This window comes from Babylonia areolata, chromosome 20 (genome assembly GCF_041734735.1).
Source record: "Babylonia areolata isolate BAREFJ2019XMU chromosome 20, ASM4173473v1, whole genome shotgun sequence".
Classification (NCBI taxonomy): Eukaryota; Metazoa; Mollusca; class Gastropoda; order Neogastropoda; family Buccinidae; genus Babylonia; species Babylonia areolata.
Genome location: NC_134895.1, coordinates 1,111,746 through 1,139,622, shown reverse-complemented (window position 1 = coordinate 1,139,622; position 27,877 = coordinate 1,111,746). Strand labels below are relative to the sequence as shown.

The window sequence follows — 27,877 nt, the reverse complement described above, 5'->3', positions numbered from 1 at the left end:
AAGAAATAGAAAAAAAAGATGATTAACAACAAAGCATAGAAGCCCTTAACTCTGTTCAGAATCAACATCTTATTCAGCCAGTAGTGTTAGGATGACCTCCCCCAAACCCCTGAAATCATCACACGCCAACACTGTAGGGCGCTGTAACCTCCTACATCCACATCCACCACTGCCCACAAACAGCAACCCCAACCATATCACAACAATCCTGAAACGACTGACACTCCAGAAATGCCAATGAAGATTTTTGTTTTCCATCTGAAGTCCCCCAAAACTGACAATGATCATATCCTGATGGGATGCTTAAAAGCATGCAGCAAGATTCACAATATTGTAGTTAACACCATAAGCACACCATAATTATGTCAAACAACAAATAAAATATGTTAAAGATAGCATACCAAATTAATGTAAAAGAGGCACACCATTATCATGTGAAAAATGACTTTAAAAACTCTACGATCCACACGTAAAATGTACTGGTTTCCTTTATTAACAGGACCAACAAGCAAAACAAAAGCAAGAAAAAAATGACATAATGATCAAAACCAAATAAATGATGGTAAAAGCAGATAAAACACTTTCTGGAGATGGGTTCTGATCACAATGACAACCACAGACCCATTCAGCAGGTAGAGAGACCCCTCCGTCATCCCCTGCCCCATTCCTGACAGTCTGTGTGGCAACTGTCCGTGATGTGTCCCCAATGTCAGCCGTCAGCCACCACCCCTCCTCCCCCCATCCACCAGCTGAAGCAGTCAGCGCTCACCAGCCCATCTTACACTGAACCTGACACCAATCAGTGGCTGCTATTCCGTCCTGACATTCTTTACACTGAACCTGACACCAATCAGTGGCTGCTATTCCCTCCTGACATTCTTTACACTGAACCTGACACCAATCAGTGGCTGCTATTCCCTCCTGACATTCTTTACACTGAACCTGACACCAATCAGTGGCTGCTATTCCCTCCTGACATTCTTTACACTGAACCTGACACCAATCAGTGGCTGCTATTCCCTCCTGACATTCTTTACACTGAACCCTACACCAATCAGTGGCTGCTATTCCGTCCTGACATTCTTTACACTGAACCTGACACCAATCAGTGACTGCTATTCCCTCCTGACATTCTTTACACTGAACCTGACACCAATCAGTGGCTGCTATTCCCTCCTGACATTCTTTACACTGAACCCTACACCAATCAGTGGCTGCTATTCCCTCCTGACATTCTTTACACTGAACCTGACACCAATCAGTGACTGCTATTCCCTCCTGACATTCTTTACACTGAACCTGACACCAATCAGTGACTGCTATTCCCTCCTGACATTCTTTACACTGAACCCTACACCAATCAGTGGCTGCTATTCCCTCCTGACATTCTTTACACTGAACCTGACACCAATCAGTGGCTGCTATTCCCTCCTGACATTCTTTACACTGAACCTGACACCAATCAGTGGCTGCTATTCCCTCCTGACATTCTTTACACTGAACCTGACACCAATCAGTGGCTGCTATTCCCTCCTGACATTCTTTACACTGAACCTGACACCAATCAGTGGCTGCTATTCCCTCCTGACATTCTTTACACTGAACCCTACACCAATCAGTGGCTGCTATTCCCTCCTGACATTCTTTACACTGAACCCTACACCAATCAGTGGCTGCTATTCCCTCCTGACATTCTTTACACTGAACCTGACACCAATCAGTGGCTGCTATTCCCTCCTGACATTCTTTACACTGAACCTGACACCAATCAGTGGCTGCTATTCCCTCCTGACATTCTTTACACTGAACCTGACACCAATCAGTGGCTGCTATTCCCTCCTGACATTCTTTACACTGAACCTGACACCAATCAGTGGCTGCTATTCCCTCCTGACATTCTTTACACTGAACCTGACACCAATCAGTGGCTGCTATTCCCTCCTGACATTCTTTACACTGAACCTGACACCAATCAGTGGCTGCTATTCCCTCCTGACAATCTTTACACTGAACCTGACACCAATCAGTGGCTGCTATTCCCTCCTGACATTCTTTACACTGAACCTGACACCAATCAGTGATTGCTATTCCCTCCTGACATTCTTTACACTGAACCTGACACCAATCAGTGGCTGCTATTCCCTCCTGACATTCCACCTTTGTATCAACTTAAACAGAAAGGAAATCCAAGCTGCTATCTTTGATGCTGTCAACATCAGAAATGCTTCCCTCTATTTGGAAAGAAGAAGAATTGAAAACCTGCTCAACCTGACTGCTGACTGTTTCCTCCCTCTAAAGACAGCCAGGACTTCCCCCTATCCAGACAGCCAGGACTTCCCACCAGACATCACCAAGGGACAGACAGCCAGGACTTTCCCCTATCCAGACAGCCAGGACTTCCCACCAGACATCACCCAAGGGACAGCCAGCCAGGACTTCCCACCAGACATCACCAAGGGACAGCCAGCCAGGACTTCCCACCAGACATCACCCAAGGGACAGCCAGCCAGGACTTCCCACCAGACATCACCAAGGGACAGACAGCCAGGACTTCCCACCAGACATCACCAAGGGACAGACAGCCAGGACTTCCCACCAGACATCACCCAAGGGACAGCCAGCCAGGACTTCCCACCAGACATCACCCAAGGGACAGACAGCCAGGACTTCCCACCAGACATCACCCAAGGGACAGCCAGCCAGGACTTCCCACCAGACATCACCCAAGGGACAGCCAGCCAAGACTTCCCACCAGACATCACCCAAGGGACAGCCAGCCAGGACTCCACACCCCCCCATCCCCCTACCAACACCTGGTCTCTGAATCAGTTTGTGTTCCAAAGATGGTGACGACCATAGGAAGAATGAAACACTGAACATATTGTGTTCTCAAACCACTACTTTCAGCTGTGAAGTCAATCAGTAGCGTATCTACTTTGTATTAGTAATTACACAAATTCCTACATCCACCTTACTGTAAATATAATTTGTTTTGCACAATCTTATTTCTATCACACAATAACAGAACATTAAAACATAATGAAGTCCAAGCCAGCCTTGCTATGTCTTTAATTAGAGGTATGTTCTGAGCACCCACTTCAATCAAAATATCATGGCAGCAGTGTCTTAACATCATCTCTAAACGTCTACAGCTTGCAACTGCACAAAATCTGCTTTGTTCTTTTTTTTTTTTATCATTCTCAACTGTTATCTGACACTCAGACCACACTAATCTGAAAAAGTCATAAACCTTATATACAGCTGACCAATAAATGGAAGTTAAAGACTTGTACAGAACATGTCTTGTCAAGGTGTTGTTCAAGGTGGTGTTGTTTTGATGCTTTGTTTTTTTAAAGAACTGCTAATCAAGGAAAACTGACTACAAAAAACCCACAACCAACATAACCATCGCAACAAGAGTTTTCCAGGAAGACTGACAGGATGTGTGGTGTGTTTCAGCCCAAACAGGGCTGCTGTGACCGCCTGGTGACAGCCAGGAACCAAAAGGAAGAACCAGAGCATTCAGATTAATTGAGCCAATCCAAAGATCTTGTATTTCTACTGAAGAGGACCAGCACAGCCTGGTCAGCATCTCTCCCCTCACAGCAACTTGACTGCTCTCCACACCACCACCACACACCACCACCACACCCCTCACTCCACTGGTCAGCACGTCTCTCCCCTCACAGCAAGTGGACTGCTCTCCACACCACCACACCCCTCACTCCACTGGTCAGCACGTCTCTCCCCTCACAGCAAGTGGACTGCTCTCCACACCACCACACCCCTCACTCCACTGGTCAGCACGTCTCTCCCCTCACAGCAAGTGGACTGCTCTCCACACCACCACCACCACCACACCCCTCACTCCACTGGTCAGCACGTCTCTCCCCTCACAGCAAGTGGACTGCTCTCCACACCACCACCACCACACACCACCACCACCACACCCCTCACTCCACTGGTCAGCACGTCTCTCCCCTCACAGCAAGTGGACTGCTCTCCACACCACCACCACCACACACCACCACCACCACACCCCTCACTCCACTGGTCAGCACGTCTCTCCCCTCACAGCAAGTGGACTGCTCTCCACACCACCACCACCACACACCACCACCACCACACCCCTCACTCCACTGGTCAGCACGTCTCTCCCCTCACAGCAAGTGGACTGCTCTCCACACCACCACCACCACCACACCCCTCACTCCACTGGTCAGCACGTCTCTCCCCTCACAGCAAGTGGACTGCTCTCCACACCACCACCACCACCACACCCCTCACTCCACTGGTCAGCACGTCTCTCCCCTCACAGCAAGTGGACTGCTCTCCACACCACCACCACCACACACCACCACCACCACACCCCTCACTCCACTGCTTCCAGACACCAGGGCTGACAGACAGAAGACACACCCAGACTGACAGCACCTGTCCACACCACACCAGCAGCCCCCCCCCCCTCCCCCTACTATCTTCTACCCCCCTCCCTCCTCCCTTCAGCGGACCTCACAGCACTACAGGATGAAAGACACTCTGTATCAATAAATAACATGCGCAACATATATAGATATATATATATGTATGTATAGAATAACCAACAGTTTGCATAGTTTGATGCTTACAGATGTTGTTACAAGGTGTTCAAACTGTTCACGATTGTGTGCTGAACTTGTCTGCTTGGCCTACCCCTCTCCTGATGACCTGACCCTGTCCACACACACACACAGACACACACACACATGTGCACACGCACACACACACACACAAGCACACACACAGATGATGTGCGCAACACCCTTGGCAATCGCTGCCTCACCTGCGCTGACTGTTTAAAGGCCAAGCCCACCAATCAAGTTACACTCATGTGACAAACTGTAAACATGCTGGGGGGAGGGGGGGAGGAAAAAACCCACAACAACAACAACAAAAACACAACAAATCTGACCGGGATACAGAATGAAATCAACACAACATTGATTAAGTGAAGCAAGATATTGACAGAGATACATCACAGCTGTTAAAAAAAAAACAACCTCTCCAAACAGCTACTGTCTAGGGTCAGTAGAGCTGGTGACGCTACGACGGTCACAGATCACACAAAAAGTTCAACAAGCCCCATTGTGTCCAGCCCAGTCCCCCCCACGATGGGCCGCCCAGAGAGAAGGTGAAACGTTTCACTATCACAGCCAAGCCAAGCACTGTGCCAGTGTTTGTCTGCTCCATCCACTGCCCAGTCCACACACACACACACACACTACTGTGGAGACATCTCTGGGCCTACTCTGTCCTGCCACATGGTGTCTCTTGCCATGCACAACTCTTTCCTTATTAGGCGTCTCTTCCAGAGGGCAGGTGCTGTGTGTCTGGAAGAACGTGATTAATTAACCGAGGTACAATGGTCACAATCTGTCCCCTGGTCAGTCAGGGCTCTAGGACTGAGGCTGGGGCTTGGGGGACGTGTCCACTGGAGACAGGGGGGCAGCAACAGAGGGGGGGTGAGGGGTGTGGGGGTGAGGGGAGGACAGGGGGACAGTGTGGGCCGAGTGCACTGGTTGTCCCCCACTGCCGTTGGAGTCCATCCCCTCTCCACTCTGTACCGCTGAGAGGTATCGCTCTGCACACACACACACACACACCATCACATACACACACACATACACACCATCACATGCACACACACACACACACATACACAAATCATCACACACACACACACATACCACCACATACACAAACTCACACGGTCAAATACACCACAAATACACACACACACACACACACCATCACATACACCCTCATACACACACATGAACACACATACAGCACCACACCACACATACACACACCACACACATGTACACACACAGGTGAGAGGATGTTAATACAACAAGGCTAGGAAAGACTAGAAAAATACATTGGTCACTTAAACACAAATAATCAAGGGCACATACACATTCTCTAAAAGCTTTCACTGTCAACAGAAAGAAACTAAAAATGACTGGCCATTACCTGTTGCCCTCAGCGCTTCACAAACTTGAGGTCATTTGCACAACATGCTGCCTACATGACTACAGCCGACTGATGCCTGCCACTGGGCGCTCATCATTCGTTTCCTGTGTCATTCAACTGGTAAGTAAGTAGACCCTAACAAACGTGGAAAGTCTGAAGTTCTCAGTACTGTACAATACTAACATCCAACCTGACAGTCTCTGCAACTGATTTTCAAAACAAGATAATTTTCAGTTTTCAGTTTCTTATGGTTATTGACAAAAACCATACAAATGCACTGACAGAACTATACATGCTACATCACAATCTGCTGGGCACGCTGCCTGATCAGCAGCATATCCCAACACACCAGTCAGGCCTTCAGTGCACGCATGTTTATTTCTATAACTGTCCCAGTGGACACATGACGACAACTCACCTGACAGCAGAGATGATGACAACCCACCTGACAGCAGAGACACATGACAACCCACCTGACAGCAGACACCTGACGACAACCTATCTGACAGCAGTGACACCTGATGACAACCAACCTGACAGCAGAGACACATGATGACAACCTATCTGACAGCAGAGACACCTGATGACAACTCACCTGACAGCAGAGACACCTGATGACAACTCACCTGACAGCAGAGACACATGATGACAACTCACCTGACAGCAGAGACACCTGATGACAACTCACCTGACAGCAGAGACACATGATGACAACCTATCTGACAGCAGAGACACCTGATGACAACTCACCTGACAGCAGAGACACCTGATGACAACTCACCTGACAGCAGAGACACATGATGACAACTCACCTGACAGCAGAGACACATGATGACAACTCACCTGACAGCAGAGACACCTGATGACAACTCACCTGACAGCAGAGACACATGATGACAACTCACCTGACAGCAGAGACACCTGATGACAACTCACCTGACAGCAGAGACACCTGATGACAACTCACCTGACAGCAGAGACACCTGATGACAACTCACCTGACAGCAGAGACACATGATGACAACTCACCTGACAGCAGAGACACCTGATGACAACTCACCTGACAGCAGTGACACCTGACGACAACTCACCTGACAGCAGAGACACATGACGACAACTCACCTGACAGCAGAGACACATGACGACAACTCACCTGACAGCAGTGACACCTGATGACAACTCACCTGACAGCAGTGACACATGACGACAACTCACCTGACAGCAGAGACACCTGATGACAACTCACCTGACAGCAGAGACACATGACAACCCACCTGACAGCAGAGACACCTGACGACAACTCACCTGACAGCAGAGACACCTGACGACAACCTATCTGACAGCAGAGACACCTGATGACAACTCACCTGACAGCAGAGACACATGACAACTCACCTAACAGCAGAGACACCTGACAACTCACCTGACAGCAGAGACACATGACAACTCACCTGACAGCAGAGACACCTGACGACAACTCACCTGACAGCAGAGACACCTGACAACTCACCTGACAGCAGAGACACCTGATGACAACTCACCTGACAGCAGTGACACCTGACAACTCACCTGACAGCAGAGACACCTGATAACAACTCACCTGACAGCAGAGACACATAACAACTCACCTGACAGCAGTGACACCTGACAACTCACCTGACAGCAGAGACACCTGATGACAACTCACCTGACAGCAGTGACACATAACAACTCACCTGACAGCAGAGACACCTGACAACTCACCTGACAGCAGAGACACCTGATGACAACTCACTTGACAGCAGTGACACCTGACAACTCACCTGACAGCAGAGACACCTGATGACAACTCACCTGACAGCAGTGACACATAACAACTCACCTGACAGCAGAGACACATAACAACTCACCTGACAGCAGAGACACATGACAACCCACCTGACAGCAGTGACACCTGACGACAACTCACCTGAAAGAAGAGACACCTGATGACAACTCACCTGACAGCAGAGACACCTGATGACAACTCACCTGACAGCAGAGACACGTGACAACTCACCTGACAGCAGAGACACCTGATGACAACTCACCTGACAGCAGTGACACATAACAACTCACCTGACAGCAGAGACACATGACAACTCACCTGACAGCAGTGACATCTGACGACAACTCACCTGACAGCAGAGACACCTGATGACAACTCACCTGACAGCAGAGACACCTGATGACAACTCACCTGACAGCAGAGACACCTGACAACTCACCTGACAGCAGAGACACGTGACAACTCACCTGACAGCAGAGACACATGACAACCCACCTGACAGCAGTGACACATGATGACAACTCACCTGACAGCAGAGACACGTGACAACTCACCTGACAGCAGAGACACATGACAACCCACCTGACAGCAGTGACACATGATGACAACTCACCTGACAGCAGTGACACATGATGACAACTCACCTGACAGCAGTGACACATGATGACAACTCACCTGACAGCAGTGACACATGATGACAACTCACCTGACAGCAGAGACACCTGACAACTCACCTGACAGCAGAGACTCGTCAGCACTGACTGTGGGCACAATGTTGGCCAGAGTGCTGTACTCCACGTTTTCATCCAGTGGAATGAACTGCGTGGCCCACTTGGGGATGGGTGTCGTGCGAGGCGTTGTTCTAGGGGAGGTAATCAGGCTGAGGGTGGTGGGGGAGATCACTCCGCTGATGCCACCGCCAGGACTTAGACTGGGATAGGCCAGCACCTGTGTAAAACAGTACAATGCACATGCATAACAGTACAATGCACCTGAACAACAGCCAAATTCTCCTTCACAGCAAACAATTCACTTGAATAACAGTGTAACACACTCCACTACAATACACCTGTTCAACACTACAATACACTAGTACAACAGTACAATATCGACCAACACCTGTAAGATGCTACAATATACTTGCACCTGGACAACAGCAAAATACACTTGAACAACAGTGAAATTCATGCGTGTAACAGTATAACACAGGCCAGGACCTCATGACAGTACGAAACACCTGCACCTGTATAACAGTACATTACAGCCCAACACCTGTAGAACAGTAAAATACACCTTTAAAACAGTAAAACAGGTCACCACTTGTCTTGAACAATAAACCTATACAACAGTACACTGCAGGCCAACACCTGGACAACAGTACACTGCAGGCATTCACCTGTACAACATAATACAGGCCTGCACCTACACAACAATGCACATGTTGAACAGTACAATACACCTCTACAGCTGCAACTGTACAAGTGTAATACACATGTACAACAGCATAATACATCTGTACAACAGTGTAAATACATCTATACAATACAATACGATACAGGCCACCTGTATAATGGTTTAATACATCTGTACAACACACAGGCGACAGAGTCATTACCTGTACTGACCTCAGTAAAGGGAGGACAGTGTGCAGGGTAAAGGACAGGGGAGACAATGCTTTATCCTGTACTGACCTCAGTAAAGGGAGGACAGTGTGCAGGGAAAAGGACAGGGGAGACAATGCTTTATCCTGTACTGACCTCAGTAAAGGGAGGACAGTGTGCAGGGAAAAGGACAGGGGAGACAATGCTTTATCCTGTACTGACCTCAGTAAAGGGAGGACAGTGTGCAGGGAAAAGGACAGGGGAGACAATGCTTTATCCTGTACTGACGTCAGTAAAGGGAGGACAGTGTGCAGGGAAAAGGACAGGGGAGACAATGCTTTATCCTGTACTGACCTCAGTAAAGGGAGGACAGTGTGCAGGGTAAAGGACAGGGGAGACAATGCTTTATCCTGTACTGACCTCAGTAAAGGGAGGACAGTGTGCAGGGAAAAGGACAGGGGAGACAATGCTTTATCCTGTACTGACCTCAGTAAAGGGAGGACAGTGTGCAGGGAAAAGGACAGGGGAGACAATGCTTTATCCTGTACTGACGTCAGTAAAGGGAGGACAGTGTGCAGGGTAAAGGACAGGGGAGACAATGCTTTATCCTGTACTGACGTCAGTAAAGGGAGGACAGTGTGCAGGGAAAAGGACAGGGGAGACAATGCTTTATCCTGTACTGACCTCAGTAAAGGGAGGACAGTGTGCAGGGAAAAGGACAGGGGAGACAATGCTTTATCCTGTACTGACCTCAGTAAAGGGAGGACAGTGTGCAGGGAAAAGGACAGGGGAGACAATGCTTTATCCCGTACTGACGTCAGTAAAGGGAGGACAGTGTGCAGGGTAAAGGACAGGGGAGACAATGCTTTATCCTGTACTGACCTCAGTAAAGGGAGGACAGTGTGCAGGGTAAAGGACAGGGGAGACAATGCTTTACCCTGTACTGACCTCAGTAAAGGGAGGACAGTGTGCAGGGTAAAGGACAGGGGAGACAATGCTTTATCCTGTACTGACGTCAGTAAAGGGAGGACAGTGTGCAGGGTAAAGGACAGGGGAGACAATGCTTTATCCTGTACTGACCTCAGTAAAGGGAGGACAGTGTGCAGGGAAAAGGACAGGGGAGACAATGCACTGACCTGGTGACCCTGGGAGTGGACGTGGGCGAACCCCGGCTCCTGTTTGGTGGACAGCACAGTGAAGGGACTGGACATCACCGCCTGGTGGCCAGGGGAGGAGGGAGGGGAGCGACTGGACCCCTCCCCTTGGGAGCTGCTTGTCGAAATGCCAGAGGCTGAAGGACACCACAAAGACACACTGTCCTCATCAGGATACAGCATACATCACTGGGGCATTACTGCCTTTATGGAACCAAACACTGGCACAATTCACACATACTCTCCATACCCCCCTCCCCTCACTCCACCCCCATGGGTGGGATCGACAGACCTTTTCTTTTTCTAAAAAATTGAAACTGTTGGACCATGGTCCATGGGCCGCTTGACCAAACAGCATGTCTTGAATCTGACAGCGCCATGCATCCTTCTGGCTTTTGTTGCCCATTTGCAAAGCGGTTTCTGGACAGGACGATAACAATGTGGAAAAAAAAATACAAACAAATTCATACACAAACAACTGCAAGAAAGTATACATAACCCATACTTTTATGAAAGGAAAATTCATTGTCATCAATGACTTTCAAAGCTTCTACAAGATCCTGGGTGGCAAAATCTCATAATTCTTTTGCAACATGCTGCTGTTTCAACCTACTTAGACCAGGTTGTAGTTCGTTGCCTGCCATCTCGAAAGAGTCATCTGAATTTCTGAGGGGTACTAAAAACTACATCCCAGAATGACCATACGAAGTGTGATCAGGTGCTGCCCATCAAGAATAATAAAAGCAGACGTATCAAGGTTTCCTACTGGTGCCTAATGGGACACAGCAACTTTAAAATAGAAAAAAGAAAATAAATGAGGCGAGATGGATATATACATATATACATACAATACATTTCAGTGGATATATATGTACACATCTGGAACTCAAGAGATTAATACCAAAACAAAGTATAACAAAAGAACTGCTACATGCCAACAGTGAAATCCTATAGGGAAATCCCTCTCATTATGTTGTGTATGTGTTAGTGAAAATATCATATTAAAAAGAAAAGAAAACAAACAAACAAACCAAAAACAAACACCCCCCCCAAAAAAAACTGGACAGAGACAAGTGAGCTGACCACAGCACTGCCGTACCTGTGGACGCGACAGCCACACTGGCTGAAGACACCAAGGTGCTCTGTCCGTCAGACGACTTGAGGATGGCCACAGGCCGCGCCAGGTTGGGGGGAGGAGGTGGGGGAGGGGGCAGCATGCCAGGGGCAAAGAACTGCTGCAGCTTGGTGGGACTCTTCAGTGTGGGAGACGAATGGCCAGCCTGCTACACACACACACACATTCACACACACACATTCACACACACACACACACACACACATTCACACACACACACATTCACACACACATGCACATTCACACACACACACACACATGCACATTCACACACACACACACACATGCCGATAAGGACAATTTAATTCATACAGCGCCTTTCCACGTAAAACATGCCCAGGTGCGCTGTGCAATCAACAAAACTGATGTGTAAAACAAGATTTAAACATTATGATGACAATTAATTTAAACTTACAAACACAATTCTGCTCACACATCCAGCCAGACAGTAATTTATCATGGCACACACACTAAGTGCCATGTTGTGTTCATACTGGGTCTGTACAGTGTGGAATTCAGTGAGCCAGAGACACACTTTGCATACAACACCAGCTGTACACACACTAAGTGCCATGTTGTGTTCATACTGGGTCTGTACAGTGTGGAACTCAGTGAGCCAGAGACACACACTTGACATACAACACCAGCTGTACACACACTAACTGCCATGGTATGTCCATACTGGGTCTGTACAGTGTGGAATTCAGTGAGCCAGTGACACACACTTTACATACAACACCAGCTGTACACACACTAACTGCCATGGTATGTCCATACTGGGTCTGTACAGTGTGGAATTCAGTGAGCCAGTGACACACACTTTACATACAACACCAGCTGTACACACACTAACTGCCATGGTATGTCCATACTGGGTCTGTACAGTGTGGAATTCAGTGAGCCAGAGACACACTTTACATACAACACCAGCTGTACACACACTAACTGCCATGGTATGTCCATACTGGGTCTGTACAGTGTGGAATTCAGTGAGCCAGTGACACACACTTTACATACAACACCAGCTGTACACACACTAACTGCCATGGTATGTCCATACTGGGTCTGTACAGTGTGGAATTCAGTGAGCCAGTGACACACACTTTACATACAACACCAGCTGTACACACACTAACTGCCATGGTATGTCCATACTGGGTCTGTACAGTGTGGAATTCAGTGAGCCAGAGACACACACTTCACACCACCACCTGCACACCAGTTTGCTGCAGTCTCAGAGCTGGCAGTCCGCAGTGAGCTATCCATGTCAGGTCACCATGGGCCAGGTACACCCAAAACAAGACCTTCACTTTCCCTGCACTTGGGCACCAACAACAGAAAGCCACTATCCAGCCCCCATCATGGCACCAACAACAGAAAAAGCCACTATCCAGCCCCCATCATGGCACCAACAACAGAAAAAGCCACTATCCAGCCCCCATCATGGCACCAACAACAGAAAAAGCCACTATCCAGCCCCCATCATGGCACCAACAACAGAAAAAGCCACCATCCAGCCCCCATCATGGCACCAACAACAGAAAAAGCCACTATCCAGCCCCCATCATGGCACCAACAACAGAAAAAGCCACTATCCAGCCCCCATCATGGCACCAACAACAGAAAGCCACCATCCAGCCCCCATCATGGCACCAACAACAGAAAAAGCCACTATCCAGCCCCCATCATGGCACCAACAACAGAAAAAGCCCCCATCCAGCCCCCATCATGGCACCAACAACAGAAAAAGCCACTATCCAGCCCCCATCATGGCACCAACAACAGAAAAAGCCCCCATCCAGCCCCCATCATGGCACCAACAAAAGAAAAAGCCCCCATCCAGCCCCCATCATGGCACCAACAACAGAAAAAGCCACTATCCAGCCCCCATCATGGCACCAACAAAAGAAAAAGCCACTATCCAGCCCCCATCATGGCACCAACAACAGAAAAAGCCACTATCCAGCCCCCATCATGGCACCAACAACAGAAAAAGCCACTATCCAGCCCCCATCATGGCACCAACAACAGAAAGCCACCATCCAGCCCCCATCATGGCACCAACAACAGAAAAAGCCCCCATCCAGCCCCCATCATGGCACCAACAACAGAAAAAGCCACTATCCAGCCCCCATCATGGCACCAACAACAGAAAAAGCCCCCATCCAGCCCCCATCATGGCACCAACAACAGAAAAAGCCACTATCCAGCCCCCATCATGGCACCAACAACAGAAAAAGCCCCCATCCAGCCCCCATCATGGCACCAACAACAGAAAGCCACTATCCAGCCCCCATCATGGCACCAACAACAGAAAAAGCCACCATCCAGCCCCCATCATGGCACCAACAACAGAAAAAGCCCCCATCCAGCCCCCATCATGGCACCAACAACAGAAAAAGCCACTATCCAGCCCCCATCATGGCACCAACAACAGAAAAAGCCACTATCCAGCCCCCATCATGGCACCAACAACATGGCACCAACAACAGAAAGCCACCATCCAGCCCCCATCATGGCACCAACAACATGGCACCAACAACATGGCACCAACAACATGGCACCAACAACAGAAAGCCCCCATCCAGCCCCCATCATGGCACCAACAACAGAAAGCCACTATCCAGCCCCCATCATGGCACCAACAACAGAAAGCCACTATCCAGCCCCCATCATGGCACCAACAACAGAAAGCCACTATCCAGCCCCCATCATGGCACCAACAACAGAAAAAGCCCCCATCCAGCCCCCATCATGGCATGAACAACAGAAAAAGCCACTATCCAGCCCCCAAGGGAAACAATCATGGCACCAACAACAGAAAAAGCCACCATCCAGCCCCCATCATGGCATGAACAACAGAAAAAGCCACCATCCAGCCCCCATCATGGCACCAACAACAGAAAAAGCCACTATCCAGCCCCCATCATGGCACCAACAAAAGAAAAAGCCACTATACAGCCCCAATCATGGCATGAACAACAGAAAAAGCCACTATCCAGCCCCCATCATGGCACCAACAAAAGAAAAAGCCACTATCCAGCCCCCATCATGGCACGAACAACAGAAAAAGCCACTATCCAGCCCCCATCATGGCATGAACAACAGAAAAAGCCACTATCCAGCCCCCAACAGAAACAATCAACAGAAAAAGCCCCCATCCAGCCCCCAAGGGAAACAATCATGGCACCAACAACAGAAAAAGCCACTATCCAGCCCCCATCATGGCACCAACAACAGAAAAAGCCACTATCCAGCCCCCATCATGGCACCAACAACAGAAAAAGCCACTATCCAGCCCCCAAGGGAAACAATCAACAGAAAAAGCCCCCATCCAGCCCCCAAGGGGAACAATCATGGCAGCACACAGCTCACAGTGTCAGGCAGGCTCCTTCATCACTGTACCTCCATTTCCCTCCTCAAAAATACATGACAAGACATAGCAAGAAGAGACCACACAGGACAGGACCAGACCAGACCACGAGTGGCTGTGTGTGTGAGAGAGAGAATAAAACTGCAGAATCTAGTTTGGGGAGGACTAAGCATCCCGAGAGACCACAATGACAGTTTTACAAATTTCTTTTCTTTTTGCCAGCAAACATCTTCAATTTATTTATTTAATGCATCATTTTAAACCCAGGACACTTTGTAATTACAAATGAAAATTTACATATGTCCTGACAATTAAAAATAGAAAAAAAATCAACAAAATGCAACACATATCATTCAAGCCACAAACCTATTGGAACCCCCTTTTTTTCAATGTCAAATGGAACTGGTATTGAACTTCTTCACAGTCCAGATTATTTTTTGACTCACTTGTGTAAACAAAGTAAGTATGTTTTAACCCGGTGTTCGGTTGTGTGTGTGTGTGTGTGTGTGTGTGTGTGTGTGTGTGTGTGTGTGTCTGTGTCTGTGTGTTTGTGGTAAACTTTAACATTGACATTTTCTCTGCAAATACTTGTCAGCCGACACCAAATTAGGCATAAAAATAGGAAAAGTTCAGTTCTTTCCAGTCATCTTGTTTAAAACAATATTGCACCTGTGGGATGGGCACAAAAAAAAAAAAAAAAAAAAAAAATGAAGCCTAATTATATGCAAACTGCATTTACTGTTATATTTATATTTTTTGTATTCTCTAAACTTGGCACTTTGATCTGATATTCTGACCCAACAACAAGAGCAGTCATTATTATCATTTTTTGTTCAAACAGGATTTTCTTTTGCTAAGCATGGAAGTTTTATTTATTTTGCAAACGTTTTGGTGCAGATAGTAAAAAAGGGAAATTACTCTGTAATTAATGCTAGGGGACTTAATTTGCTTTAAACTGATCTTTCTCATCTTAAACATTACATTTTGAAATTATACTCAACACATAAAAAGCTTGGATTTTTTTTTTTAAAGTGTATCACAAGTGAGTCTTGAAGGCCTTGCCTCTCTTGTCTTTTTATGTTCTTATCTATTTTATCTATCAGTAAAACGATTACTATAACTGTTTTTATCATCATTATTTGTACTTGTTTCGGGGGAAACTTTAATGATTCATATATATATATATATATGTGTGTGTGTGTGTGTGTGTGTGTGTAGCCAAGTGCTCAGCTGGCTACTAACCGTAGTTCAACTCACAGCACATGTCGTAAAGCAGACAACAGTTTCAAAACTCGGTTTATAAACAACACAGCTACATATGTATTGAAGTTCTCCCCACAATGTGTGCCTTATTTTCATCACATTCCCCCACAATGTGTGCCTTATTTTCATCACGTTCCCCCACAATGTGTGCCTTATTTTCATCACGTTTTCCCCACAATGTGTGCCTTATTTTCATCACGTTCTCTCCACAATGTGTGCCTTATTTTCATCACGTTCTCCCCACAATGTGTGCCTTATTTTCATCACGTTCCCCCACAATGTGTGCCTTATTTTCATCACGTTCTCCCCACAATGTGTGCCTTATTTTCATCACGTTCCCCCACAATGTGTGCCTTATTTTCATCACGTTCCCCCACAATGTGTGCCTTATTTTCATCACGTTCTCTCCACAATGTGTGCCTTATTTTCATCACATTCCCCCACAATGTGTGCCTTATTTTCATCACGTTCCCCCACAATGTGTGCCTTATTTTCATCACGTTCCCCCACAATGTGTGCCTTATTTTCATCACGTTCTCCCCACAATGTGTGCCTTATTTTCATCACGTTCTCTCCACAATGTGTGCCTTATTTTCATCACGTTCCCCCACAATGTGTGCCTTATTTTCATCACGTTCCCCCACAATGTGTGCCTTATTTTCATCACGTTCTCTCCACAATGTGTGCCTTATTTTCATCACGTTCTCTCCACAATGTGTGCCTTATTTTCATCACGTTCTCCCCACAATGTGTGCCTTATTTTCATCACGTTCTCTCCACAATGTGTGCCTTATTTTCATCACGTTCTCCCCACAATGTGTGCCTTATTTTCATCACGTTCTCACAGCAATGTGTGCCTTATTTTCATCACGTTCTCCCCACAATGTGTGCCTTATTTTCATCACAGTTCCCCCACAATGTGTGCCTTATTTTCATCACGTTCTCCCCACAATGTGTGCTTATTTTCATCACTTTCCAACCACAATGTGTGCCTTATTTTCATCACGTTCTCCCCACAATGTGTGCCTTATTTTCATCACATTCCCCCACAATGTGTGCCTTATTTTCATCACGTTCTCCCCACAATGTGTGCCTTATTTTCATCACATTCCCCCACAATGTGTGCCTTATTTTCATCACGTTCCCCCACAATGTGTGCCTTATTTTCATCACGTTCTCTCCACAATGTGTGCCTTATTTTCATCACGTTCCCCCACAATGTGTGCCTTATTTTCATCACGTTCCCCCACAATGTGTGCCTTATTTTCATCAAGTTCATGCTGGCAGTCTGTTACAAACGCCACCATCATGTGTTCCACCTGGCCGTACCTGGTTCTGGGAGGACTGTGCATCCTGACAGACCAGAGTGACAAAGTCGAAGGCCTCGTGGCCCTGTCCATGCTCCGTGTACTTCAAGGTGGTGTGGTGAAGGTCAGCCCCTGTGCTGCCCCCTAGGCCCAGTGACTGTGCCATGCCTGCACACACACACACACACACACACACACACACACACAATGCATACATCACACACACACATACCACACACACCCACACACAACACACACACACAAAGCATTCCAAATATCAAGACATTTGCCTTAAAGTTCACATACAAGAGACACATAGTTCAGTGGGTTTCAAAACCACTGAGAACAATCTTTATAACAAACATCTGTAGAAAACATGCACACTCATGCACATACACAAATAAATCAATATATCAATGCAAAAATACTGAATAGTTTATTTGATTCGCAGAATTTCACTGAACAAATTTGTTGCTCTGTTAGTAACTTGTGTTGCTGTAACACAAATGTTTGTGCTTTATAACTCTGACCAACAAATTTATGACTTTTATATGTTTCTACTTTGTCCTTTGAGATAATTCAATTCATTTTAAGCACTGCATTTTTAAAGCACTTAGAGCTTGCCTCTGCGGTGTGTGAAAATAAATCATTAACATCAAATACTAAAATTCTGACAGGTGACAGCAAACCCAACAAATAGGGTCGTCTACATAAACATGGCAGACTGTTTGGCCTGACTTCTTTCAATGCAACATGTGCACAGTCACCGCTACAACCCTGGCTCAAGAACATGACTGTTCTAAACAACATCATAATCTGTTCAGTGCGACTTCTTTCAATGCAACATGTGCACAGTCACCGCTACAACCCTGGCTCAAGAACATGACTACAAAACAACATCATAATCAGTTCAGTGCGACTTCTTTCAATGCAACATGTGCACAGTCACCGCTACAACCCTGGCTCAAGAACAGGACTGTTCAAAACAACATCATAATCTGTTCAGTGCGACTTTTTTCAATGCAACATGTGCACAGTCACCGCTACAACCCTGGCTCAAGAACAGGACTACACAAAACATGAGGAAAAAGTGGAGGAGAACAATGCAGGTATGCATCTCTTCCCTCACTGAACAATGACTCGACACAGACGTTAATGATGACAAAACAAGAGGGTGGGGCAGAAAGGAGGGTGTGAACCCATGGAAAGTAGCAGATTGGACGCCACTGGAAACTCTCTATGTGAACAAGCCATTTGTATGGCTGATGATGATAGGTTCCTTGGATCCAAGAATCACTGAGAAGGTCCTTGGCAACATGCCTCTGTGGCTAACATGACAGCAGTTTCACTCTCCCAGGGAAAGAGCCTGTATGGCTGATCGGACAGCAGTTTCAACCAGTTCACCCATCGTTTCTGGGAAAAAGCCATTTGTATGGCTGATATGACAGTATTTCCACCCATCTCCCCAACATCAGGGAAAAAGCCATTTGTATGGCTGATATGACAGTATTTCCACCCACCTCCCCAACATCTCAGGGAAAAAGCCATTTGTATGGCTGATATGACAGTATTTCCACCCACCTCCCCAACATCTCAGGGAAAAAGCCATTTGTATGGCTGATATGACAGTATTTCCACCCACCTCCCCAACATCTCAGGGAAAAAGCCATTTGTATGGCTGATATGACAGTATTTCCACCCATCTCCCCAACATCTCAGGGAAAAAGCCATTTGTATGGCTGATATGACAGTATTTCCACCCACCTCCCCAACATCTCAGGGAAAAAGCCATTTGTATGGCTGATATGACAGTATTTCCACCCATCTCCCCAACATCTCAGGGAAAAAGCCATTTGTATGGCTGATATGACAGTATTTCCACCCATCTCCCCAACATCTCAGGGAAAAAGCCATTTGTATGGCTGATATGACAGTATTTCCACCCACCTCCCCAACATCTCAGGGAAAAAGCCATTTGTATGGCTGATATGACAGTATTTCCACCCACCTCCCCAACATCTCAGGGAAAAAGCCATTTGTATGGCTGATATGACAGTATTTCCACCCATCTCCCCAACATCTCAGGGAAAAAGCCCCATGTATATGGCTGACAGTACAGCAGTTTCCTCCCCTGTGGACATGTCAGGTATCTGGGCAATGGCAGTGAGACATCCCCACAGTGAGTGATCCGAAGACACCACTTAGGACTCCGTGAAGACAGTGAGTGATCTGAAGACACCACTTAGGACTCAGTGAAGACAGTGAGTGATCCGAAGACACCACTTAGGACTCAGTGAAGACAGTGACTACTCAGCTACAGACTTACTCCCTTTAGAGTGGAGACAACCTTCACTGGTTCCTACAAAAATACTGATTTTCAAATAACAGAATCATTGCCCAACAAAAATACTGATTTTCAAATAACAGAATCACTGCCCAACAAAAATACTGATTTTCAATCAACAGAATCATTGCCCATGAGCAGTCTTCATATTGATGACATCCAGCTGACTTCAATCAACATCTGCCATTCTGCCCTATTTGCATTCTCCATACGTAATTGAAAAAGGTTATTACATGGACTCAATTCTATGTAAATGTGAGTCAACAAAAATGGTAACCTTTGTCAGATATGAAAGATGAGGCTGGAGGACTTAGAGTACAGTATTAAACAACAATAAAGAGTATACTTTCTCTATTAAAAAGGTACACAACTAATGCTACCGACTGAGCAAGCACGCATGAAAGTACATAGGGACAAACCCAGATACTTTCTCATAAAAGGAAGTTCTGGGCTCAGCCTTAAACATCTACACATAGCAGCAATGAGATAATAAATTGTAAACACAAATTAACTTTTATTCATGATTGGCACAGCCATTTAGTTCTGAATACGCTACACAGAATATGCCGACAATACCAGCCGCTGTGGTGAAGTGGTTAGCGTCGCGGACTGACGGCTGGGAGGACACAGGTTCGATTCCCAGCGGAAGTGGGTTTTTCGGCCCATGGCCAGCTCCTACCCAGAGATGAGTGTGCTGTGGGCTTAAATAGGGAGACTGGGATCACACAGTCGAGTGTCATCCACTTCAAGGATGCGTCTTTGGGTGTGTTGCTCTAATTACCTGACCAACACTGCAAGTGTCTGTATCTCTTGGGCCTGGTTAACGCCGGGATATCGTTATGACAGGAAGCGTAGAGTACAGCCTTGTCATGCAGTCCCAAACCAAAATGGACCTCTATAGCAACATTGTCATCCTCCTCCTCCTTCATTATCATCAATATAAACAAAACAGTCTCAAAGTCTGTGGCCTTTCATGCCCTGCTCTCATGGTGACCTCAGTTTCGATACCCCTCCACTTCCGTGCTTGGGGTGAGTCCTGTCAATGTCGTCAGATTCATGGGGGGCTGTTGTTTGAGGGACGTGGTGGCGGTCTCCACTCTGGGAGGGACGCTCACTCAGTCTGGCTCCGTGACTATGCCATTATTGTCGTTAGTAGAGGGCTTAGTAGGTGGTGTCTTAAGTATGTTAAATCAGAACAGGCACCACTGAACACCACTGAAGTGACTCAGCAGCAGTGCAGGGTCTCCTCTGGTGTGTGGCCTCCTGGCGACCTAACATCGATGGTTCTCTGCGGACTGCCGAAGCTGGGACTGCATCGGACGAACCCGGGTGTGGCAGTGTATGGGGGAATCTAAATGAGCGGCGTGGGAGTAATGCCACTGAAATGGTATTGATGATGGGGCAGCAAAAAAAAAAAAAAAAAAAAAAAAAAAAAAAAAAAAATGCTGACAATACAGGTTTTTGTCAGGTATGTTCTTCAATACCTTTAACTGGACTACGTTTATGAAATCAAACTGTAAGTGCACTACTGACTTGGTCAAACTTATAGTTGTGTGTGTGTGTGTGTGTGTGTGTGTGTGTGTGTGTGTGTGTGTGTGTGTGTGTGTGTGTGTGTGTGTGTTATCAATAAACAGCAAGAAGGTCCCACAAACACATGTTACAACACACACACCATGCTCAAACTGTATTGCAGTTTTCTAACATTTCCCTCCATCATCTTCAGAAAGTCATATCCTGCGGACAAACATAAACATTCACATGCAGCTAAGAGTCTAAGTGTACACTCAAACATATATCATGCAAGAGACACACACATCTTCCTTTTTTCTTTTCTTTTTTTCTAAAGGTACACTAATTAACAAATCAAAACAACAACAAAAAAACTTGAAGAGACATGATCAGCAACAACAACAAAATATCCTGATTACAAACCTAAAGCAAGTGACAAGAAATCCCTTGCCAGGCATATCAAAGCAGTCAACAAAAGACAGGCATTCAGCACTGAACGGGAGACTGAAAGCGACAGCATGACCAGCCAGTATGTCAGAGACCACTGACAGGAACATATGTAGGTAAAAATAAAACTGACCGCAGACACAGTCAATGCACACTGGAACACTACCAAAATACAACGACAAACAAATGATGGTACTCACGTCAACAACAACGGACAACAAAAAAGGAGATACAGCAAACTGAAGGCAGAAAACACACAGACAATGCAGGAGTGTGACACAGTAAACACAAGCACATGAAAGTGAGTCAAATTATCAAATCAAATTATGGTGCTTAGAGCCTCGCCGACCACTAAGGCCATCTGAAGGCTAAGGCCACGTTAATACCTTCTTCAAGTCAAGAGTAAAAAAAAATACAATAAAAACTAGTCACCACTTTAAACTTTCCATTAAGTTTAAAAACCTTCCATAGTTTAAAACCTTCAAATCTGATTAAAAGTGTTCACTTCTTTCAAGAAGTCCATCAGCATCCACAGAGGAACATCACGAAACATAGTCTTCAGAGAAACCGCTGTGTAATGTCTGTGTCTAACGTCACGCAGATCTTAACAGTCAAGGAGCACGTGTTTCACTGTGAGAGGCTTGTCACAGGGATTACATTGAGGGTCTCCTTCCCCTTCAGCAAGTAGGAATGAGTAAAAAAAGTGTGCCCCATGCGCAGTCTGCACAGCACAGACTCCTCCTTTCTATTCCTCACCACCGATGGGAGGGTCTCTTTTAGGTAACACCTGTCATGTCATAATCATACATGAACCTTGACAACAAAAGCACATGAACCCCAAAGCATAAGAACTCAGATGACATGAGTGGTGCAAGGTACAAGCACATAACTAACTAAAAGAGAAATGGGCAGACACCCAACAGTTGGAAGATGTTAGTGACTTAACATGAACACAGGCACATGACAAGCAACAAAAGAAGGGAAGAGGGACAGATGACATAAATGACATGTCATAAACACAGGCACTTGAAAAATTAAAAGAAAACAGAGGGGAAGGACAACAGATGACACAGTGACACAACATAAAACATTGGCATTTGACATTTTGAAAGAAGGAAGGCAGGAAGGGGGGGTGGGGGGGGGGGGGGGGGGGTAGAAAGGACAGATGACACAGTGACACAATATAAAACATTGGCATGTGACATTTTGAAAGAAGGAAGGCAGGAAGGGTGGGGGGGGGGGGGGGTAGAAAGGACAGATGACACAGTGACACAATATAAAACATTGGCATGTGACATTTTGAAAGAGTGACACAACATAAAACATTGGCATGTGACATTTTGAAAGAGTGACACAACATAAAACATTGGCATGTGACATTTTGAAAGAAGGAAGGCAGGAAGGAAGGGGGGGGGGGGGTAGAAAGGACAGGTGACACAATATAAAACATTGGCATGTAATATTTTGAAAGAGTGACACAACATAAAACATTGGCATGTGACATTTTGAAAGAAGGAAGGCAGGAAGGGGGGGGGGGGTAGAAAGGACAGATGACACAGTGACACAACATAAAACATTGGCATGTGACATTTTGAAAGAAGGAAGGCAGGAAGGGGGGTGGGGGGTAGAAAGGACAGATGACACAGTGACACAACATAAAAACAAACATGTGGCACCATGAAGGAAAGTAAACGAAGGAAGGAAGGAAGACAGGAAGGAAGACAGGAAGGGAGGAAGGAAGAGGAAGGGAGGAAGGAAGGGCGTCAGAACGACAGATGGATGACATGAGCACCTGAACTGCTGGGGGTTGAGGCCAGGGCAGTGGGGCGGGGCGGGGACAGGAGGGGAGGGGGAGGGGAGGTGCCGCTCTCTGCCCGCGGGGTGGCCGTCACCGGCACAAAGGCCCCGCCCTTCCTGTCCAAGCGCCGCAAGACAGGAACTAGGAGGTGAGTGGGTAGGGGAGGTGGCACACCTGTCACAAGTGATAGCATGGGCTGCACCACTGCGTGTCATACCACACACACACACACACACACACACCCATGCACACCCACACACACACACAGCCATGCACACATACACACATACATGATACATACATTTTTTATTTTTGTTTTATTTTTTTATTTGTTGTCACAACAGATTTCTTTGTGCAAAATTCGGGCTGCTCTCCCTAGGGAGAGCACATCGCTACACTGAGAGCACCACCTTTTATTTTCTTTCTTTTTTTTCCTGCATGCAGTTTTATTTGTTTTTCCTATTGAAGTAGATTTTGCTACAGAATTTTGCCAGGAATAACCCTTTTGTTTCTGTGGGTTCTTTTACATGCACAAAGTGCATATTGCACACGGGACCTCGGTTTATTGTCTCATCCGAACGACTAGTGTCCAGACCACCACTCAAGGTCTAGTGGAGGAGGAGAAAATATCGGCGGCTGAGCTGTGATTCAAACCAGTGCGCTCAGATTCTCTCGCTTCCTAGGCAGATGCATTACCTCTTGGCCATCACTCCACTTATACATGCCATACATGCACACACACACAGAGACAGACACACATACGTACATGTATATACAAATACATACATGCACAAAAACACAAACATACACACATAAAATACACACATACTGTATTGCATTACTTTTAGTCATGACAAATTTCTCTGTGTGAAACTTGGGCTGCTGTCCCCAAGGAAAAAATGTTGCCAATAGAGCAGAATCACTTTTTTCTTTTCTTTTTTTTTTCTTTTTCTTTTTTTTGTTTGTTTTTTTTGTTTTTTTTTGTTTTTGTTTTTTTGCAAGTAAATTTGTTTTACTATCAAACTGGATTTTCCTACTTGTTGCCATGGGTTCTTTTACCTGTGCTAAGTGCATGCTATGCACAAGACCTCAGTCTATTGTCTTATCTGAATGACTAGCATTCTGACCACCACTCAAGGTCTAGTGGAGGGGCGAGAAAATTCTGGCGTGTGTAGAATTTGATCCTGCACACTCAGATTCTCTCTCTTCCTAATCTTATGCAGACATGTTACCACACAGACACCACTCCACACACATGCACACACACACACACACACACACACATATACAGGGTCTAGGTTTTGCTTTGGTCATCAGTCACTGACGTATACAATTTTGAAATGATAAATTGATGTGGCAGCCAGACAGTCACCTGACTTACTGCTTTTCCATAAAATCAGTCATGCTAAAACTAAAAGGACTTTTGTAGATTTCTCTTATTCTCCAGAAAAACAATCACAACTGTAGTTGCAGTTCAACATTGTGAGAAAAATAATCATAACTTTTACCAAGCCAGGAAATGAAACGAAGTATAACACAAAGTATCGTCAGCTGCATGCTGCGAGCTGCAGTGGAATACAGTGGCAATACACTGTATACTTTCCCACCATTTTCCTCCATTGAGGATGGCTTCCATACAAGCAGAACACTGTGCCGTCATGGCTTCCATACAAGCAGAACACTGTGCCATCATGGCTTCCATACAAGCAGAACACTGTGCCGTCATGGCGTCCATACAAGCAGAACACTGTGCCATCATGGCTTCCATACAAGCAGAACACTGTGCCGTCATGGCTTCCATACAAGCAGAACACTGTGCCGTCATGGCTTCCATACAAGCAGAACACTGTGCCTTCATGGCTTCCATACAAGCAGAACACTGTGCCGTCATGGCTTCCATACAAGCAGAACACTGTGCCGTCATGGCTTCCATACAAGCAGAACACTGTGCCGTCACGGCTTCCATACAAGCAGAACACTGTGCCGTCATGGTTTCCATACAAGCAGAACACTGTGCCGTCATGGCTCCCATACAAGCAGAACACTGTGCCGTCATGGCTTCCATACAAGCAGAACACTGTGCCGTCACGGCTTCCATACAAGCAGAACACTGTGCCGTCATGGCTTCCATACAAGCAGAACACTGTGCCGTCATGGCGTCCATACAAGCAGAACACTGTGCCGTCATGGCTTCCATACAAGCAGAACACTGTGCCGTCATGGCTTCCATACAAGCAGAACACTGTGCCGTCATGGCTTCCATACAAGCAGAACACTGTGCCGTCAGAAATCATCTGCATCAGGGAGCATGCCACCGAAAAGAGCTGCCAAATGTTAAGAAGGAGACTTCAGAATGGTTGCAGTCTCTTCCATTCTCCAAGCATTTTAAGAGATGGAATCTGAGAGTTTTCTTCAGCATTTATGGGCTACTGACGTATTTACTTCGCTGAAGTTATGCAAAAGTGTGACCATTTCAAGTAAAACTGAGATCTGAGAGAGATACGTACAACCACAATTTTACGTGCATAACTGTTTTTATTTTCGTATTTAACAGCTGTGTGCAGTTTTGGGGTACATTTGTGTCTAACATGATCTTTAAAGTATATTTGTATTTATTCCTGTGAAAATACACAAGGCTGAATTCACATTTCAAAAGGCAAAAACTCTTCAGCTGAGGAAAATTCAGACTGATTCTGTTCTTCATGGGTCAGGATACCACTGATGCACTGATGATTCTCCAGTGCAGGTTTTTCATTCTGAAATAGGGAAAAACCCTCAGCTTCAGGGTATCTTCCCAAAACCTCCACCAGGAATGTTGCCCCCTTACACCTCCAGAAGGCCCCCAGACTTCGGACAAAGTCACAATTTCTCAGTCTCATGCCTGATTATGCTGGCATGGCACTTTAGGAAAATACAGAGACATTTTGCAATTGTGAAGATTTGGATTTTGACAAAGCAGAGAAAACTACTTTCCTGGAACAATGGTAATAGACTAACGCAAGTGAAAATTACACTGTAGATGTAATGTCTTTCAGCTATACTGCTCTGCTTTTGTTTCTACCTTTTCCTTTGTATTACTTGGACCATAATGTTAACATTTGCTATCTTGAGCAGTCAGCAGAAACCAGTGTTTCAGCAGTGCAGAATGAAGTTTTGTGATGACTATGCTGTACTTTCTGTATTCATAATGATACAGCAAACAGCACATACTTACACAGTCTCCACATACTGTTACACACACATATACACACACACACAGATATATGAGTGCGATGGACAAAAGAACAAGTTCAGTTACAAATTTGGGGGGGTGGCGTGGCCCGAAGGAGCGCTGGGGCCAGGAATAAAAATATGTGTGTGTGTGTGTGTGTGTGTGTGTGTGTGTGTGTGTGTGTGTGTGTATCTATAAAAGTATATATAGTGTTTAGGTTTGGTTCAGGACACCACAGGTTATCTGACTGGTTCATATATATGTAAATAAAGATGGAAGTTAAAATCATAAAATGATATATGAAACCATAATCAGACACCCCCAGTTAAACAATATTATCAGGATTCAGAAAATTAAAACAATGTCTGAATCCATGCACACACCATGCACATTATGCGTCCAACCCATGAATAAATAAATGAACGATAATTCAAGATATTCAGAGTTAATCAAACGCATGCACAAACAAATTTAGTAATTCTGAATCCTAGACTGGAATGAAGCCAAGAGAAAAAGGACATGAAAGTGAAGACACACTTCCACACAAACAAACAAAAAGTCTGACTGACCTTAACAAATGCTAAAGACCAACTTGAATGTGAAATCAAAATCAAACAGGGTTTGCACACTCATTTCTAACCAGCCTATATCTTTGTTTTGAAAAAGAACAAAAAGAAACTGAACACTGATTACCATCTAAAGGTGATAGGGAAAAGTAAACAATTAAAGTGATTTAACACAGAAATCAAAGTAATGAAGTGTTAAGCATATTTGTAAGCTTACACTTCAAACATAATCTATAACTCATAGACATGCATAAAAACACATGCACATACTTAGAAACAGCAAACAAGTAGATCAGTTTTGTCATAAACACAATAAGTCGATTATAAGTTTCTTAACAACTCTGGTC

At 45.8% G+C, this 27,877-nt stretch overlaps 1 protein-coding gene across 4 annotated transcripts in view; it reads right to left on the bottom strand.

Moving 5' to 3' along the window:
• Positions 1-4,140: 4,140 nt before the first annotated feature.
• The window catches only part of LOC143294983 (nuclear factor 1 A-type-like), a 55,508-nt gene continuing 31,771 nt past the window's right edge, over positions 4,141-27,877 (bottom strand). Inside the window, exons 7-12 of one of the 4 annotated variants that reach the window (XM_076606511.1) lie at positions 23,748-23,927; positions 17,678-17,823; positions 11,677-11,860; positions 10,560-10,714; positions 8,557-8,770; positions 4,141-5,620 (exon numbers count right to left, since the gene is read on the bottom strand). In XM_076606511.1, coding sequence (XP_076462626.1) covers positions 5,436-5,620; positions 8,557-8,770; positions 10,560-10,714; positions 11,677-11,860; positions 17,678-17,823; positions 23,748-23,927 — 1,064 coding nt within the window. In that variant the 3' untranslated portion in view covers positions 4,141-5,435. The remainder of the gene's footprint in view (positions 5,621-8,556; positions 8,771-10,559; positions 10,715-11,676; positions 11,861-17,677; positions 17,824-23,747; positions 23,928-27,877) is intronic. The other 3 variants (XM_076606512.1, XM_076606513.1, XM_076606514.1) reach the window with 3 other exon arrangements.